This window comes from Sycon ciliatum, chromosome 11 (assembly GCF_964019385.1).
Source record: "Sycon ciliatum chromosome 11, ocSycCili1.1, whole genome shotgun sequence".
Taxonomy (NCBI): Eukaryota; Metazoa; Porifera; class Calcarea; order Leucosolenida; family Sycettidae; genus Sycon; species Sycon ciliatum.
The window spans coordinates 20,964,235-20,984,626 of NC_088653.1; the positions used below are offsets into that span (position 1 = coordinate 20,964,235).

A 20,392-nucleotide genomic window follows, 5' to 3' on the forward strand; every position below is an offset into this window, starting at 1 on the left:
CACATAAACACCCACCCACTCTCGTGCACGCATCATTGTAACACTACTAGCACATAACGTTAGTAGGACTTAGTGTAAATAGAAGCATGAAAACCAGCCACTGCACTGGGCATGCATTTGCTGGTTGTCACTTGTGTTCATAGCAGCAGACTCCAGAAAAACATACGCATGAAGGGCAATATGCATCTACACACGCTGGCGTGCACACATACGATATAGTGTACTGTCATGACCTCTTGGCAACTCTTTTTGGTGTCTCGAATGCGGTTCACAAATGCGCATTCACATGCACCTCCTGAACTGTAAAGCCACTGCCACACTGTCCTTGCGGACACCAGAGAGGAGAGCCATACAGAACCAGCACCGTCCACGAGTGTGTGCGTGCGCTGGCTGCCTTTTTTCTTCTTCTTTTTTCAATAGTCGAGGTCATATTCTACGTTCAGTGCAAATTGTTTTCAAGCGTGTTTTGAACAAAATAATCAGTGCGTTGTACGAACTAACACGTTACTTTCGACACAGTCGTGATTCATTGCACTTTGTCATTGTAATTACCTGTTTCTGGCGTATGCTAAGAATAACATGCTTCCCATGTACCACAGCATGCACCTTCACGTAAATACAATCCATCTGATATGCATATCGATTTTTTGTCAGATCTGGATAAGAAGAACTCCCGATAAGACAAACAAATTTGTTCAGTCCCTTGAAGTTCGTCCTAACGAGGTTTGACTGTACATGTACATTTGCATGCACATGCACCCAGTGCACTCGTGGGAACATGTGCATAACCCAGATCAACATTGCGTACGAACCCACACATGCGGGCACGAGCACGCGCGCGCACACACATGCGCGCATACACACGCGTGCACACACACACACATGCGCACACACACACTCATACACCTGCTCAACGCTGAAGCGAGGATAGCGAACAAACTACGTTAGACATAGCAACTTGCGCTCGGATTACACCTTTCAACAGCTTGCAAACACACGCATGCGTGCACGCGTATACACACACGCGCGCGCGTGCACGTACACAAACACACACATGCGCGCGTACACAAACACACACACGCGCGCGCGCGCGCGTACACAAACACACGCACGCGCGCGTACACACACACAAACGCATGTACTTGCGCATAGGAAAGGATTCAAAATATGCAGCCATAGACAATTACCCCATGCACACCTGAGTGTGCATATCTTAGTTGTGACATCCCCATTTTTACAAGAGCAGGATTTAGAAGTTCGTCCCTGGTTCACAACACAAGCTTCTGGGGAGCGTTTTCCTTACACCATCAGTACAGACTACAGTACAGTGGTTGACACGAATCTCATTTCTACAGGGACAGTAGCCCATGTTCAGCAGCTCTGAGATGCGTCGTCCACTGAGCTCAGGATACTCAAGGAGCCACAGAAAGTTTCAAATGGCACTCGTGCGACTGGAGCTGCAAGTGGGTCCACTTACCAGCGAGTGGGCAGCCACTTCACGCTCCACAGGTAGTCCATACTAAATACCAGTACTAGTATCACTACATTCGACATCGATGTCTTCACTGACTTCAGCCTGCTTTTCTCATCATTCTTCGTCAGTAATTATTATTTTGTTCTTCGTGGCCACCGCGTACCGCTTCAGCAAAGTTTTTCAGAAAAAATCAAGCAGCGTAGGAACTGCCTTTGTTTTGCATTAGCCATGGCCAGTGATTCTTTCCAGCGTAGAAACTGCCACGGCTACAGAAACACTGCAACGAGTAGAACAAGTACATCCTGGAGCACAGAGAATCAAAAAACTTCTTTCTGAACAACAGCTTGTTTCCGCATGGAACACGATATTTTTTGAATCTCGCGGCAAAAAACAGATTCTCGAGGTGCCCTTTTTACACTGCGCTGCGCAACTGTTCGGAGCCTCCTTAACAGCACACAAAGTAACCCAGCTCATTATGGCCAATGGAAGGCATCACCAGGGGTGTAGCAGCCGGACCACTTTTTTTTAACACGATGCCAAAAGTGCCCAGAATGCAGGATTTTGCACCCAAATTTCAAAACTTTCATGGGGGACACCCGGACCCCCCCCCCCCCCCCCGCCCTCCCCTCCAGCTGGATCACCTCCAACGGCGGCGCCACGTGCCTGACCAGGGCATAGTGGATGAAGAAGTCAGTTTGCTTACCATGGCTAATGGAGGGGTACCAGGGCATAGTGGATGAAGAAGTCAGTGGCAGTTTGCTTACCATGGCTAATGGAGGGGTATCAGGGCATAGTGGATGAAGAAGTCAGTGGCAGTTTGCTTACCATGGCTAATGGAGGGGTATCAGGGCATAGTGGATGAAGAATGTCAGTTTGCTTACCATGGCTAATGGAGGGGTATCAGGGCATAGTGGATGAAGAATGTCAGTTTGCTTACCATGGCTAATGGAGGGGTATCAGGGCATAGTGGATGAAGAATGTCAGTTTGCTTACCATGGCTAATGGAAGGTACCAGGGCGTACTGGGTGAAGAAATCATTTGCTTCCAAGGTGCTAGCTAGGCGGGTGAGGTTCACCAAACACCTCTCATGACCGTCGTCACAGAGACATGGGTCTCCATCGCTGTTCGTGTAATGCGTTCCATCTTCAGCGCCTGCATTTATGTGCAGTCACATGGACACAGATATGCACACGGCCATGCATGCATGCATGTATACACGTACGCACACATGCACACGCACATGCACACATGAACGCATTCACAATTCACGGAAACCGGGAAATTAACTACAATCAGCATGCTGTGTGTTGCTACGTTGCACTCGACACAATCAGCAGTTTCTTCAAATTATCAACACGTCGCCGTGTATTGTTCCAAGATTGTGTTCTCTTCTCTCAGCATGTTTCAGCTGGTTCAGATACAAGCTTCCTACAACTGCAAACTCACACACACACACACACACACACACACACACACACACACACACACACACACACACACTTTCACACACACACACACACACACACACACACACACACACACACACACACTTTCACACACACACACACACACACACACACACTCTCTCTCTCTCTCTCTCTCTCTCTCTCTCTCTCTCTCTCTCTCTCTCTCTCTCTCTCTCTCTCTCTCTCTCTCTCTCTCTCTCTCTCTCTCTCTCTCGTTCTTTCTCTCTTTAACAACTACAAGGTGAGGGAGGACAGAGATACCGAGCTCTGTAAGAGAGGACAAGATTTGTGGTACCAGCTTAGACCTGGGTGGGAGGGGTGGGGGGGGGGGGTAGGATAAGCCAGCCCCAGATACTGTGACTCGCGGTGCAGGGATTGGGTAAGAAAGGCCCTGGATGGAGAGGGGGAAGGGGGTACACCAGCCCCAGATACTGACCCAGGATGCAGGAACTGGGTAAGAAAGGCATGGAGAGGGGTGGGGGGGGGGGGGGGATACGCCAGCTCCAGATACTGTGACCCAGGATCATCGGCAGGGACTGGGCAACGCAGGCCCTGGTAGGCGAGAGACCGAATCAGGTGTGAGACCGGACCAACCAAGTTTGCCTGTTGAGAGGCTAGATGAGAAGTGTCTCACCTTCACTGGTGTTGCACTGTTTCCCCGGCGACTTCACCATGGTAACGCAGCGATTGAACCCATGCTCGGTGGCATTACACTGACAGTAGCGTGTAGATATGAGAGACGTGTTGATGGTGTAGGATGTGGGAGACATCTACACACCAAGTGAACAGAAGAGTACACAATCATACACATACACATAACCAAGAGCAAATGAAAACCAGAGTGTGCAGCTTGGGGCTTTTTCTACTATGGGTGTCTGTCACGGCGGAATTCCATGACATCATATTTGGTGCAGATCTGAGGTGGGAAACGGCGTAGTGCGTACAACTGAGCTGCAGTTGTGCAGAAAGTGACCTGCTTGAATCCTGCTTGTACGCATTACATCACTAAAATGATGTAATCACGGAATTCCGCCGTGGCAGCAACCCATCCGAGCTGTACACTCTGGCCTCTATGGCAAAACAGCTTGCTGTCTACAGCATTAAGCATAACCTACTTGTATATAACCGACTGTGTACTCAATCTGCAGACAGAACTGTTTTGTCCTTTCTGGACTCATCAGCGCAGCACAGAGAAAAATGAGGTCGAACCTGACGGCAATGAAAAAGAAATTGTCCAAAGCCAGATTTAAACCAGGCCCGAACGTACCTTGCAAGAATTATGCGTTACTGTCGTGGACATGGAAATTCGGTCAACGGTCAAGCGGCCCCCAGAGTGCTGGCCATGCAGCCATGAGTACGCATACGATCAACATGTGCACTGCATTCGACGTTCTTTACGCACTGAGGGCGCCGGCCCCGCGTCATTCGACCGGACTTCCATGTCCGAGACAGTGCTATGGTCATGGGCTATATCAAGAGTAGATAAACAAGAGTGTGCAACTCCGGATCTCTCCTGCACAATCTGCAGATACCCCCGCCCACGGCGGAATTTTTTGTTGACGTCACCTTTTTTCAGAGAAACGCGCAGTTTGCCGCAGAGCAGTGTGAGAGCACGTGCTGGACACCGACCTTACAGTGTAAAGCCCGGCCAAGAGCACGAGGGAAAACTTTCCGAAAGACTCGCAGCGCGTGCGTCGTCGAAAAGATTACGTCAACAAAAAATTCCGCCGTGGGCCAACCCATCCGCGAGTTGCACACTCTTGTTTATCTACTCTTGGCTATATGCGAAGATGATGTGATCATGTGATTATGATCATGTGATTATGTGATCATGTGACCATGTCATCGTGTCATCGTGTGGTCATGTGACCATGTTATCATGTGACCATGTGATCATGTGACCATGTGATCATGTGTTCGTGTCATCATGTCATCACGTGATCATGTGATCGTGTGATCTGTTCTCATGTATCATATGCAAAGCAGCAACCTCTGGATGCTACCAAGTTTCACAGCTTGCAATCTTACCTTGACCCAGTGCTTATCAAAGACATACGTATGTGAAGAGTCCAGGGCACAGCCTACAAACCAACACACATGCACACATACACACATACACACACACAAACACACACACACGCACGCACGTACGCATAGCAGTATGACATCTGATGCATTGGCCAACCATCTGGCTACGAAGGATTCGGATGGACTGGGTTGCGAGTAGAGCGACATGAACCATGTGTGTGTGCGATTGCGAGTGTGTGCGTGTGTGTGGGTGTATGTGTGTGCGTGCGTGTGTGCGTGCGTGTGTGTGTGTGGGTGTGTGAATTTGCATTTGCATATGCGTGCACGTCAGTGTGTGTACGTGTGTGGGCGATGGAGGAAGAGAGAAATGCAGGGCAAAGTATGTGTGTGTGTGTGTCGGGAAGGTGGGGGGGGGGAGCAAATGTCCAAACTGGAAAGATGATCTGAATATCATGAAAATAACCTCAACGTGACAAGTACCGCATTTTCCGGAGTGTAAGCCGCACTTTCAACACTCAAAATTCACCCCCAAAAAGGGGGGTGCGGCTTATACTCCGATGATCCGATTAATGGTGATAAATAGGATAAATGTCTGTATGCTGCAGTGCGGCTTATACTCCGGGAAATATGGCATGTTAGCTTCACCTACCAGGAACACACGTGTGATTACAGTATTTTGATATTACCTACCAGGAACACAAGTGTGATTAGCTCTGCAGTTACCGCTCTTCTGGCAATCACGATTCACCACGCACATCTGATGTTCACAGGGATTGGGTATGCAAGGGTTGGTTATGGTGTCGACTGCAGCACAGCATAGCACAACACAGCATAGCACAGCATAGCACACAATGAAAGAAGCACTCAAGTCAGCATCACACACAATAAAGTGTTGGGGCTTCTTTGGTGAAAAGCCATTTTTGTAATTCCAGATGGGTCAGAAAGGTACCTGGTAGACGGACGTGCCCGGATTAGGGGCATCCGTACCTGGGGAGTTTTACTGCATGTGCAAGTCGTAAGACTGACAGAGACAAAGAGGAGCATGGACAGAACACACAGACAGGAAGACGGACGGGCGGGCGGGCGGACGGACGGACGGACATATGATCAGGAGAGTATCCCATACCAATGGGGTGGAGAGAGCGTCAGCCCTGTGATAAACTGATAGACAGCCACAGGGGGCATAGAAACACAGCTAGCACTTACACGACTGTTGTATTGATCTTGCAGGTACATCTGAATACAACCAAAAACACAAAAAAAGGAGGAACAATGTTATAGGTTATGACGTAACCAGATCATAATAAAGTCAGCGAGTGCTACAAATGGCACAAAACTGTACTGAGACATTCAGCGACCTGACACCTAGCTCCAACACTTCTCCAAGGCACAAACAACAAGGCTCCGATTCGAGTTAAAAAAAAACAAAAACAAAAAAAACAAGTCCTGACAACTACAATGAAACGTGCCAACAACGACCGCTCAAGTGACCTTCAGTGTTCTTTGTAACCAGGTGGTCTCCTTATCCAGGGTTATTCGACTGGAAATAGCATCCTTTGACCCTGGGTGGCACCTGTCTTCTTGGACAGGTGGTCGCCTTATCCGAGTGGTCTCCCTGACAGGTTTATCCGAGTGGTCTCCCTGACAGGTTTTCCAAGAGTACTAGTACATACCCCCCCCCCCCCCCCCACGAGTATGCAACTCGACTATGGCTGCTGTCCCGACAGAATTTAAAGTTGAAGTCATTTTTATGATGCAATGCGCACTGTACACGGATTATCAGACGAATCCGGAACCTGTGGTGGACCAAAGCCCATCTGATCCTGTACAGATTATTGCAACGAAAACGTGCGACGCGTTGACACCCGTGCACATGTTGCAAATCACTGGTGGAAGGAGCATTGCATCGTAAATAATGACATCAACGTGAAATTCTGTCGGGACAGCAGGGTATGTCACATAATGTGGGAGTTGCACACTCTTGGGGAGTTATGCACTCTTGGTTTTACTGTACGGTGACCTTCCCATCACCAATGGCATGCTCTGAGGAGTTATGCACTCATTGTGACATTAGAACAGACTATGCCAGGCATATAATCCCTGAACAGCCCCAGTGTCAATGTGCAGGGGGACTAGCTCACATGGTAGAGCGCTCGCTTAGCATGCGAGAGGTACCGGGATCGATACCCGGGTTCTCCAGGCAATCTTTTTTTTCTTCCATTTTCAACTCCCAACAACACCTTGAAGTTATTGTTTTTTTCTGGTTTGTTTCTACGTTACATATCGTAGAATCCCGCGGATAAGCCCACCCAAGTATTAGGGTGCGTTTGGTTGGTACGATCTAGAACAGGATCGAACAGCTGGTGCACATGGAGCAGCCTCATGCCAACCAAACGGTACTCCAGAAACAGAGCACATTTTTGTGGAAAATGTGCCAAACTTGGTGCATCCTTCAAAATGTGTATGGGTCACCATGGTCACTTTGTACGGTACGACGAAACCAACCCAAAAGCGTATGCACGTGATCATTTGGGACCAAAATCGATGTTCCCGCCAGGTTTCACTGTGAAAAAGTGAAACTGCTCGGTCTGCTCCGGCCTCGAGGCCGGAGCAAGCAGAACATGTTCTGGCCGACCCAGAACAGGTGCAGTCCCAACCAAACGCGCTGTTCTGGTGAATCCTGTTCTAGTTCGTACCAACCAAACGCGCCCCTAGTCTGCAGGCCAGGGTTGAAATGTTTTGAGATAAAAAAACCCTCGCTCCCACATGTCTCCCTTCGACCGAGCATGCAGGCTAGAGAAGCGATATGTTTTACTACGCCACAAAGGCACACAACTGGCAGGGAGTACTGAGACATTCACACTGTCAGTTGTGTGTCTTGTTGTCGCACTTGCTGACTGTATACCGGTACGTTGCTGGACAGTTAGTCCTAACTCGTACCATTTTCGTCCTTCTCCTTTATATCCTTGATTACATTGGCTCACCATCCGAGTTCAAAGTAACAAGAGTACAGCTCTTAATGTGCGCAAAGCTCCACTGCAGCCACTTCGTTAAATGGAAAACCTTACACACACACCATCTTCAATCCAAGTGGTCTCTTCGCTGCAAATTACAACACTCCTCAATCAGTACTGCTATTCTAGGTATTGTCACAATGCATAACTCTGTCCCGGTCTAAAGCAGAACATCGATATCCCTTATCGTCGACTGGAGCAACCTCAAGGGGCAAACTACTTGACTAAGCCGGCGAGGTTACAAAATCAAAGAAGGTTTATCAATCATTTTTTCACTGAATGAGAAGTAATTTCGAGGCATCTTGCAGCTTCATCCGTAGAGAGTAGTTGGGTGGACACACCCATTCCCACAGCACTGCAAACCGAACCAATTCCTTTACGCACAACGTTTCGGGGAAAATTGCCATCGTCAGGTACGAAATGAAACAATAATGCCATGCAGGGCATCACTGAAGACTGAACCAGGGTTAATCTACATGTTCTTCTTACCAATGAAATCTTCCAGGTCCAAACAGTCGGTTGTGTTCGCAAAATACTCTCCATCAGCGTGTTCACAAGACCGTTCGTCAACACCGGGGTTTTCTTTCTTGCAACTGCCTAGAAGCCAATCACAGCTTGCCCTAAAACATGCATGCACAGGCACGTGCACACACACACACGCACACACACACACACGCACACATACGCACACACACACACACACACACACACACACACACACACACACACACACACACACACACACACACACACACACACACACACACACACACACACACACAGGTAAGATGCATTTAGACTTACTATACATTATCGTAAAGGTCCGTAAATAAGTACGTGCTTACTTTCAAACTTAGTGGTCAAACCCGTACTAACTTGACGGGGAGGGGGGGGGGGGAGGGGGGAGGGGGGGGGGGGAGGTGCACGAATATAGCAAATAGTTTATGCTCTTTTAGACCTGTAAGAGAAAGTCCCTATCGACAACATTTTCATGCTCTGGGTGAAACTATTATTTCCTTGTGGGATTATGGTAGGAGGTTCACTTTCCAACCATGAAGTTTTCCTCTTGGCTGTAGTTTAAGGCTTTAGTTCCACCATGTCTAATGTGACATAAGCTTACAACGGCACAACGATCGATCGCATAGTTCTTTGCTGCACCCCGGGATCAAATTTCAAGCCAGGTGGCATGTGATGCATCCTACACTCCTGTTCAAAAATGCTGTGCATAGGCGACTGGATTCTACGCACCTGCACATCCTGCGATCAAGAAAGGAATTCGTCGGCTGAAGTGTCAGAAAGCAGCTCAACGCCTGTGTGAGAATATACACACACACATGCGCAAACGCGCGCGCACCCACATACACACACACACACACACGGAGTCAAACTCGTCAATAAAGATCTTGGCAACAGCGACTCGTATCGCTGACAAGATACGAGATTCCGTGCATAGCAGAATGACAGGCGTTAGCAGCTCACTACCATACCTGCCTCAGGGTATTCCCCCAGTCTAACATGGGCACGCCATGCAGTGTGAATTCCCGCAGTTCTACACAGCTGTCTAGAGGAAGTACAGCAAAACCTGTAACTAAAGACCACCGTGACTAGCGACCAGCCTGGTACTAAAGACCACCGTGACTAGCGACCAGCCTGGTACTACAGACCACTTCGCCAGGCACGGGCGGTCTCACATTCATTCATGGTTGTGCGGTGCAAACCTCTAACTAAAGACCACCTGCCACTAAAGACCGCATGTTCTGGCCCCAAGTGGTCAAAACCTCTAACTAAAGACCGCTTTTTCTGGCCCCAAGGGGTGGTCGTTAGTCACAGGTTTTCCTCTACATTGCTTTTCGCTCTTGCAGTTGACATTGGTTGACATTGGTGTGTTGTTGTCAAGCCAGCCCCCGAGGAAACAGCAGTCTCACCGTGTTCTCTACATTGACCACATGAACGTGTGCAACCACAGCATTCTAAAAGCTCTCCAAATGGCCCCTCTTTGTTCTAAAATAAACAACAACTGTTAAACAAAGTTGCCCTCTCCTCGGAGTTGTAAGTATTAGGCCCCAGGGTGGTATGTCCCGGGGTTCATCTGTCTCCCCGTGAACAGATACGACCTCTGCCATCTTGGGTGCCTAAATAGGGGAAACCCCAAGCAACCCAGATCTTTGCTGAAGGGACAGTAACTGTCGGCCGTCACGACGTGGATATATTCTCACCTTCCAGACGTCGGACGTCAGGCACCTGGAAATGTTGATGCCGGCAGCGACGCCATTGAAGCGAATTTTGCCTTCATCCAGCCAGCGCCTGTACTGCGTCAACGCCTCGATGTCTGCACTTAGCGAACAATTGTTGAAGGACATACCCGGCCTGAGAGAAAAACAAACAAAAGTAAACAACTACTATAACAAGGAGTGAGTTGAAATGCTAGACTTGGGTGGAGAGCCAAGGGTAAAATTTACTTGAAAAAGAAGAAAAGAGGACCAAAGAGCTACATTAACAAGTTACTTGAAATATAGAAAGGTAGTCCACAACCAAGAGCCTTCTGAATCAGGAACTCTTGGTGTGTACCTCCAAGACAGGATGGAGCCAAGTACTGGTCCGCTGGATGTCAACGCTAGCCATCAGTCTAGTGTTCGGCTAGCTGCCACACGTTCTGAATCCGATTGAATACAGTAAAACCATGACATGGCCCTTTGTTCCCCTCCTATGTTATTACTCTAACTTAGAACCTTCCAAGTTGGAAGGCTGTTGGAGTGCGCATCCAAGACGTGCTAGAGCTGATTGGCAGTAAGTTGAAGAACGTCAGCGCCGTCGTGCAATGTTATCGCATGAGCTGATTGTCAAGTAACTGGTGGTGTTAGTGGACATTAAAACGTAACGTGTAGTTCTCTGGTCCTCAGTTTCTCTGCTATAGCTTCTATAGTTCTAGTGGTCCTCATTATGCAGCTTTTCATGCCAGGTGAGTACTACCCGTATCGATTATCATGGCAGCCAGATCAAAGATGGCCGTGCATGGTGTGCGGTACATTGGCTGCTGACAAATAATTCCCCTTGGTCCTAGTTGCAGTGGTCCTCTAGGACAGGTGGTCGCCTTATCAGAGTGGTCACCTTGACAGCTTGTACTGTATCCGCATATTGAGGATACGTGTGCCTGGCTTTGGCATTATGCAGCTTTTCATGCCAGGCGAGTACCGATTGCCATGGCAGCCAGATTAAAGATGGCCGTGCATGGTGTGTGGTACAGTGGCTGCTGATAAATAATGCACCTTGGTCTTAGTACAGGTGGTCCTCTAGGACAGGTTGTCACCTTATCAGAGTGTTCGCCTAGACAGGTTGTACTGTACATACCGACTGAAGTTTTTGCAGAAGAGCATGCCATCGCAGGCAGGCATTGCCGGCGACTTGTCTGCAGTGCCGACATGATGATGACAGCACAGCAGAGAACAAACATACACGTCATTATTTCAATGATCACATACAAACAGATAAGTAGAGACATAGTCGGAGGGGAAAATGTTAGCACACGAAGAGACGAAGCCAGTTATAAATTGACATCGTTGTGCTTCGTCACATTATCACCATTGTACTGATTTGAGAAGGAATGGTACACAAGGCCTCATCAGATTTTCAACTGGCTTTGTCTCTTTGTGTGCTACAAAGATAAGTGCACGCACAATTGGCGATTGAACCATCCAACGTCCAACCCCCTGAACTCCCCAGATTCTGCGTGGACTTGGAAATGATCCCATCGATGGGCTCACACCTCAGTAAGTGTGTGAAGGCAAGGTGCAGAAAAAGGATTGACGGCATCAGGGTATCCGTCCGGGGATCCAACTGCAGTTACCCCTGCCCCCAGTGAAGGTAATACCTGCTACTAGCGTGGGTGGCTAAATCAGATGATCTGATATAAGCTTCACTAGCACCACTGATTACAAAAGAGTTAATCTAGCCAGAAGCATTCCATGGTCAACAGGTATTTATACTTCAAATAGAAAGTATATGAACCCTGCAACCAACAAAAGTGGCAGGTACAACATTACACATTCAAGCAGCCGAGCCCGTTGACAACAGACCCAACACAATCAGGAATAAATGTACCCACCAACCGAACTAGCTCACACACACACACAAACACACATGCACGCACGCACACACACACACACACACACACACACACACACACACACACACACACACACACACACACACACACACACACACAAACACACACACACACAAACACACACACACACACACACACATACACACACACACATACACTCACGCATGCACACACACGCACACACACACACACACACACACACACACACACACACACACACACACACACACACACACACACAAACACGCACACACGCAAACACACACACACACACACGTCTGGCTTACCCTGCTCTATGCACACCGACATTTCCATCTCATCACCAGATCTCTGACATTCCTTGAATGCAATGCTAGACTGAGCACGAGCCAGGACCTTCCCAAACTGACAAGAGAATGAAACAACAAAATAAAGGGCAGGAATGGACTCGGATGGAGAGCCAAGGGTATATTTATAGAAAAAGGAAAAGGACCGAGGAACTGTTGGAGTGCGCATCCAAGATGTGCTAGAACTGTTAGCCAGTTAGTTGTAGAACGCCAATACCGTCGGTCAGTGTCGTGCAATGTTATCGCACGAGCTGATTGTTTAGTAACTGGTGGTGTTAGTGGACGTAACTTGTAGTTCCTTGGTCCTTTTTCTTTTCCATAAAAATAAAGCGCCCACATCTTATCAACACCAGTCATGACGCATACAATGTCAGAAGATGTCATCGAGCTAAATACACACTAGATGTGATGAATGCATACACACACCTACGCACCACACACAGCTAAAATGTTGCCAGTTTCATCACATATACACGCTTGCACACACATATGTGCACACACAAACACACACACACACACACACACACACACACACACACACACACACACACACACACACACTGCTAGACAATAACGCTGTCGCAGACCGATACATTCTCTGTTTCGAGTTGTTTGCATGCGTGTGTTGCGAGTGGATCACGATAGATTGAGACTCTCGAATTATTGCTAGAGTTTTAGAGTTTCTTACCTGAGATGTATTTTCGCTGCGATTGAAGTTCGGCTGCAGAAGTGTTAGGATTATTTACCACTACCTGACAGGGTTTGCTGTCACCCAGCGTCGGGTGCTAACACCCTCTGACAGGTGTAACCCTTCAGCTTCATTCTTTTCTTCTTTCTTTCACAACCGTATTTTGAATATTTCTGTTTGTTTGATTTTGTTCTGCACCTGGTCGTTGCTTGCAGACCAGTCGCCATATTTTCTATAGTTACGCTGACTGTGCAGTCGCGTACTCATGACGTAGTAGTGTAGTGTGTCTTCTAGAAGCCGTGTCAGATTTGTTCTCTTGACCCTTTCGCTTTCTTTGACATCACGTATCCATATCTAGAAAGCCGTGTCAGATTTGTACTCTTGACCCTTTCGCTTTCTTTGACATCACGTATCCATATCTGTTCCACGGGAGCTTTTGTGAACCCGCGCGGTCGCGCGCATGGTTCCCCCGCATCTTGCTGTGTTGTACGATAATTGGTACTACGTTATCTTCTTTATCCTTTTCTGGACATCTTGGTCCTTTTCGGGCCTTCTTGTTCAGGTTTTCTTGTCGTTTGTCTTTTGTCTCTTTGTCTTTCAATCAAGTGATTGTTGGAACCAGGTTGCCTACGATGTCTTCTACGACCCTTGTGTGAAGTATTATTGAAGAGCCTTGTTGGCCACAAACGCATACCACCCAGAGCACCAATGCACCTAGCTTCATCACTCACAGAACTGCCAAAACATTTTCCTAAACGATTTCAGCTCAGCCTCATCTGTGGATAAATGGATCATCACCTTTGGTGTTGTGCACTTGCAATCAAAAACCAGTGCTATTCGCGCGAAATTGGCACTTGAAGGTACTGAAACTTTATACATGAAGAGACAAAGTGGCGTTACCACTGATCAAGAGTTATGTCTATTGCCTTCAAACCACCGCCATTTCTCGCACCCTCACACCGGCATCCTTACGTGACACGAGTAATACCAGTAAGTTATCATCGTAAGTTCTAAATCTCGTCACACACTTACAGACTGGCAGGCTTGTCTACACGTCGTCGTCTTGGCAAGATTACAGCACCAGTGGTCAGATGTATACTCTACAGCACACGCACAGCAAACAACAAGAACAGAAGAATGAAATAACTTCAGTAAAACCTGTGACTAACGACCACCCCTTGGGGCCAGAGAAAGCGGTCTTTAGTGGCAGGTGGTCCTTAGTGAGAGGTTTGCGCCGCGCAACCATATATGAATGTGAGACCGTCCGTGCCTGGGGAAGTGGCCTGTAGTACCAGGCTGGTCGCTAGTCACGGTGGTCTTTAGTTACAGGTTTTACTGTAGTACCAGGCTGGTCGCTAGTCACGGTGGTCTTTAGTTACAGGTTTTACTGTAGTTACAAACTTGCAGGGGCGTCGGAAGGCAGTTCAGGGTGGTACGGTCCGCAGTCTGAGGTATATTAGAGGTGTGTGTGTGGGGGGGGGGGGGGGGGAGTCTCTACTTCACAGGGTACTCGGGGCCAAGAATGGTACGGTCAATACCGTAGTGACCGTTGCGTGTCCGACGCCCTTGCTGCAAAGGTATTGAAAGGCATGCGTTGGTTGGAATACGATAACCCAGCACACGTCCGGTGCAGTTAAAGATCAGCGATATGGGGGCTTCTTATCGGCTTTTTATTTTATTTTTTTACAAAGACCATTTAAATGCCAAACATGAGATGCAGCTAGGGGAAGCACGCACAACCTGAACCGTGGCAGTGGTGGTGAGGCTACAGTCCATCCCGCAGTGTGCCTTTCTGCAAGTGTGGATGCACTGCCCAGTGCACGGTGTATAAATCTTGCAGAAAAAGAAATGACATCAGGCGCTGAACGTCCAGGACAAAAACAAATACATTAGAACCTGCCAAGGTGACCACTCGGATAAGGCGACCACCCGTCCTAGAAGACCACTGAAACCAGGATCAAGCCGGGATGCTATTTCCACTCTCATGACCCTGGCTAAGGTGCATACTACAGTGAAACCTGTCTTAGACGACCACTCAAGCTATGTACAGTCAGACCTCGCATATCCGGTCCTCGTTTATCCGGATCCCTCGCCATCCGGAAGAAAATCATTGGTTACAAATGTACAGCATATGCCATGCTTACATACAGTATGTGTGTTCGATTATCCGGTTCCCTCGCCTATCCGGATAATTTTGTGGAAAACGGATGTGTGCGGTTATGCGAGGTCTGACTGTACAGTCAACTTGGCTAATAACGACTGCGGATATAACGACAATTCGCGAATAACGACAGAATTTCCATGCCCAGAGCAAAGTCCCATCCCACTGTAATACATATAACGAGACTTCGGGTATAACGACACTTCGCAAATAAGGACACCTTTTTTGATGCTCCGCCGAATGTCGTTATAAACGAAGTTGACTGTACATCCATAATGTGGTCTCTGTTACCAGGTGGTCTCCTTAGCCAGTGTCACTTGACTGGAAATAGCATCCCTTGATCCTGGTTTCAGTGGTCTTCTAGGACAGGTGGTCGCCTTATCCGAGTGGTCACCTTGACAGGTTCTAATGTATTTGCAGCCGCAATGCAATGCACATAACTTACCTGGTCTTGTGCAGTTTTTCGAAGTACATTTCTGAAGAGAGAGCTCACTGACAGGCGGTGGAACTACAAACATATACACACACACGTGCATACACACACACACACACACACACACACACACACACACACACACACAGGGAAAGTACAAAGTCGCGCATCGCAGGTTCAAGTCAGAAGAGAGAGCACTGGCCGAATCTGAAGGACTTCTCACACATGGCACATCCCTGATACCTAATATGCCTACACACATCAAGAGCACATGAAAACCAAAGTGTGCAGCTTGGGGCTTTTTCCACGATGGGTGTCTGTCATGGCAGAATTCCGTGATTACATCACTTTTGGTGCAGATCTGAGGCGGGAAGTGGCGTAGTGCGTACAACTGAGCTGCAGTGGTGCAGAAAGAGACCGGCTTGAATCCTGCTTGTACGCCCTACATCACTTAAAATGCTGTAATCACGGAATGTCGCCGCGCCACCAACCCATCAGAGCTGCACACACCGGGTTTCATGTTCTCTTGCACATACCCCAGGGGGGGGGGGGTTCCAGGGGTTCCGCGGAACCCCCTAAATGTCGTAAACGTACTACTGCACTGGCAACCACATGCCTGTCCATGCACATGCATCAGCTATTCAGCTTTGACTATACTGGAACACCCCTGTGGAGATCGCTGGGTCCGCCGCTGTACTCAAAGTATACGTAGACTGTTGGCACTACATGCATTACCGTATATAGACTGTATGCTGAAGACAGCTTTCTACACTCTTCCTACAAAGGCAGTGTAAGCATCAGGACCGACATGCTCCTATTTTCTTTCGGTTTTTCTAATTATTGCAGTGCACATACCTACGAAAACTGTGCACGGCACTTTCTGAGACCAGACCAGGCTAGCCTGCACGATCTGCACTGACAGGTGTGCTAGGTGTGCGCCAACTGATCGAACTGCAATGCAGGGTCGCACTGCAATGCACGGTCGCACTGTGCTGTACGCAGAGTCTATCAGTATGCTGTAGAACGTTTTTTTTGCCGGGAAAAACTGTTTTTCACTTGTTTTCGTGCAGTCCGGGGATTTTGAGAGAAATCCAGGGATTCTGCATGTCTTGTCAAGGGATTGGGGTTTTGGCGGTTGGTCAGGATTTTAGCTTGACTATGTAGTAACTATGACAGCCATTTGCTGACTACGCCGACCACATACAAGCTATGTGCATGTAGTGCACACTTCGTCTTACTACTCACACACGGCACAGAGCACCAAGCATCGTTCTTGGTGCGCTGTGCCGTGTGTAAGATAGCTCTATTCGAACCGTTCGGAACGAATATCGAGCACTCTACCGAGCCGGAGGACTCTCATTTGTAGTCGTACTACTCACAATGCTTTTCCCTGTCCAATATGCACTGGGTGAAACCCTGCACGCACACAACCACAACAACAACAACAAGAGCAACAAGAAGGCCAAGAGCTGAATGTATACACAGTCTTCACTGGCACAGCAACAACACAGAGATCAAGACCTGAATGTATAGGCTTCACAGGGGCGTCGGACACGGTACGTACGGTCACTACGGTATTGACCGTACCACTATTTGCCCCAAGTACCCCGCAAATCAATAAAATGCACAGATTTGGACTCTAAATTTTCGGCTCAGCCATACACACACGCATACATACACACACACACGCGCGCGCGCGCGCACACACCAAAGCAAAACGAGCAGTGAACTCACCCCAATAAGACCACACTCCGGTTTCTGCTTGGCTATGTTGAGTGCCATCCCAGTAGTTTCTGCTGTAGCCTTCTTACCACCAAACCCAGCTATAACCTGCAAAGGAGTAAACCAATCACCAAAAAAGACAAGGAAATACAGATGCAATTCAAGTACAGTGATTGCACTGATCCCTTTTGCTTCTCCTTTTTCCAAGTTTCTCTATCTTTGGGTTGCTTATCTGTCATTTGCTTCTTTGCCATGGCACTAGATATTGTAAAACCGGACAGTCTAACGAGTCACAAAGTCTAACGTTTTAGCGACCAATTTTTTGGTCATTTGAAGAAACGTTATCGCGAGATGTCAGTGTAAAGATGTGCATACAGATGGGTGGCCAGGTAGCCATCGTTAAACTTTCTGCACGTTATCATGCCAAAATTACAAAAACGTTAACGTTTCGGTCGTTAAACTTTCCGGTTTTACAGTAATCATAGGGGTTATGTGATTATCGTTCAGTCCGCAGCAAACGTCCATGTCGCTGCAAACGTCCATGTCGCTGCAAACGTCCGTGTCGCTGCAAACGTCCGTGTCGCTGCAAACGTCCGTGTCGCTGCAAACGTCCGTGTCGCTGCAAACGTCCGTGTCGCTGCAAACGCCCAAGTCGCTGCAAACGTCCGTGTCGCGGCAAACGTCCGTGTCGCTGCAAACGTCCGTGTCGCTGCAAACGTCCGTGTCGCTGCAAACGTCCATGTCGCTGCAAACGTCCATGTCGCTGCAAACGTCCATGTCGCTGCAATCGTCCATGTCGCTGCAAACGTCCATGTCGCTGCAAACGTCCATGTCGCTGCAAACGTCCGTGTCACTGCAAACGTCCATGTCGCTGCAAACGCCCATGTCGCTGCAAACGTCCATGTCGCTGCAAACGTCCATGTCGCTGCAAACGTCCATGTCGCTACAAACGTCCATGTCGCTGCAAACGTCCATGTCGTTGCAAACGTCCATGTCGCTGCAAACGTCCATGTCGTTGCAAACGTCCATGTCGTTGCAAACGTCCATGTCGCTACAAACGTCCATGTCGCTGCAAACGTCCATGTCGCTGCCAACGTCCATGTCGTTGCAAACGTCCATGTCGCTGCAAACGTCCATGTCGCTGCAAACGTCCATGTCGCTGCAAACGTCCATGTCGTTGCAAACATCCATGTCGCTGCAAACGTCCATGTCGCTGCAAACGTCCATGTCGTTGCAAACGTCCATGTCGTTGCAAACATCCATGTCGTTGAAAACGTCCATGTCGTTGCAAACGTCCATGTCGTTGCAAACGTCCATGTCGTTGCAAACGTCCATGTCGCTGCAAACGTCCATGTCGCTGCAAACGTCCATGTCGCTGCAAACGTCCATGTCGTTCGAAACGTCCATGTCGTTGCAAACGTCCATGTCGTTGCAAACGTCCATGTCGTTGAAAACGTCCATGTCGTTGCAAACGTCCATGTCGTTGCAAACGTCCATGTCGTTGCAAACGTCCATGTCGTTGCAAACGTCCATGTCGTTGAAAACGTCCATGTCGTTGCAAACGTCCATGTCGTTGCAAACGTCCATGTCGTTGCAAACGTCCATGTCGCTGCAAACGTCCATGTCGCTGCAAACGTCCATGTCGCTGCAAACGTCCATGTCGCTGCAAACGTCCATGTCGCTGCAAACGTCCACGTCGCAGCAAACGTCCATGTCGCTGCAAACGTCCATGTCGCTGCAAACGTCCATGTCGCTGCAAACGTCCATGTCGCTGCAAACGTCCATGTCGTTGCAAACGTCCATGTCGCTGCAAACGTCCATGTCGCTGCAAACGCCCACCCCAGCGGGTGCGTACTATTTTTGTCTTTTTCGGGTCAAAAAAATGTTCAAAACGGAAATCAAGGTGGAAAGTGCACAAGAACAACTGTACTGCGTATGAACTGCCTATGTTTACCAGGAGGCCCTGCACAAGCAATGGACCCATTGCGCATTGCCAAATATGGAATGTATGAGTAATGCTTGTGAGTACGCTGGGATCGGGAATGCACTGTTCAACACCCCAGACGACCATGCTCAGGTGGCTGTGAAGGGTGTTTAGGGTACAAATTACGTCATTGCGCAATGGGTCCATTTTCATTATTAGGGCATAACTTACCAGCTGGCAATGATCGTAGCAAGTCTTGTTGGTGGTGTGGTTTTGACAGCATAGATTCATCCAGCTCTTCTCCATTGACCACTGCTGACATTCGCCTGTGCAACAACAATGGCAGCGGAAGAAGCAGTAGCCGGATGGCGGCAACAACAGCAGCAGAGCAGACAACAATAGATAACTGGTACCAAGAGTACAGAACCCCTTGCTGGTACTGTATAACATCCAATTTTAGGTGTATTAAAATTTCGGTACCAGGGACCTGCCAGGTTTTAGGTGTAATGTAGAATTAGGTGACCAGCCCACCCTTCACATACAGTGCATACTCTAGTGCCTTTTAGGTGTAATCTAAATTCCGTTGCCTGAATTCTCTACCGAAATTACCGAAATTAAAATTACACCGAAACTAACGTGATATACAGTATGTGTACTTAAAAGGAGGAAATCGACATACATGTACAACCGGGGTTGAATCCTCATTGAATCAGGATACCTAGGCCCCGAGTATGAGCGGGTCAACTTATACCTGGTAAACTTCGGTAGCTGTATAGTCCGCACGTAATAAAAGTGCACAGTCCAGTTCAACCATGCACGGTCCAGTTCAACCATGCACTGTCCAGTTCAACCATGCACAGTCCAGTTCAACCATGCACTGTCCAGTTCAACCATGCACAGTCCAGTTCAACCATGCAACCATGCACTGTCCAGTTCAACCATGCAACCATGCACAGTCCAGTTCAACCATGCACAGTCCAGTTCAACCATGCACGGTCCAGTTCAACCATGCACGGTCCAGTTCAACCATGCA

At 48.3% G+C, this 20,392-nt stretch overlaps 1 protein-coding gene and 1 non-coding gene across 3 annotated transcripts in view; one reads left to right on the forward strand and one right to left on the reverse strand.

Moving 5' to 3' along the window:
* The window catches only part of LOC135827590 (reversion-inducing cysteine-rich protein with Kazal motifs-like), a 36,305-nt gene that overhangs the window by 9,132 nt on the left and 6,781 nt on the right, over window positions 1-20,392 (reverse strand). For both annotated transcript variants that reach the window (XM_065340059.1, XM_065340058.1), the window contains exons 2-16: window positions 19,591-19,685; window positions 17,448-17,543; window positions 17,093-17,129; window positions 15,726-15,788; window positions 14,152-14,219; window positions 12,393-12,489; window positions 11,331-11,388; window positions 10,199-10,349; window positions 9,231-9,292; window positions 8,472-8,602; window positions 6,175-6,204; window positions 5,659-5,772; window positions 4,969-5,021; window positions 3,575-3,710; window positions 2,468-2,626 (exon numbers count right to left, since the gene is read on the reverse strand). In XM_065340059.1, the coding sequence (XP_065196131.1) occupies window positions 2,468-2,626; window positions 3,575-3,710; window positions 4,969-5,021; window positions 5,659-5,772; window positions 6,175-6,204; window positions 8,472-8,602; window positions 9,231-9,292; window positions 10,199-10,349; window positions 11,331-11,388; window positions 12,393-12,489; window positions 14,152-14,219; window positions 15,726-15,788; window positions 17,093-17,129; window positions 17,448-17,543; window positions 19,591-19,685 (1,350 nt within the window). The remainder of the gene's footprint in view (window positions 1-2,467; window positions 2,627-3,574; window positions 3,711-4,968; window positions 5,022-5,658; window positions 5,773-6,174; window positions 6,205-8,471; window positions 8,603-9,230; window positions 9,293-10,198; window positions 10,350-11,330; window positions 11,389-12,392; window positions 12,490-14,151; window positions 14,220-15,725; window positions 15,789-17,092; window positions 17,130-17,447; window positions 17,544-19,590; window positions 19,686-20,392) is intronic.
* Window positions 7,095-7,167, forward strand: Trnaa-agc (transfer RNA alanine (anticodon AGC)). The gene has a single exon. It is a non-coding gene; the product is annotated as a tRNA-Ala (tRNA).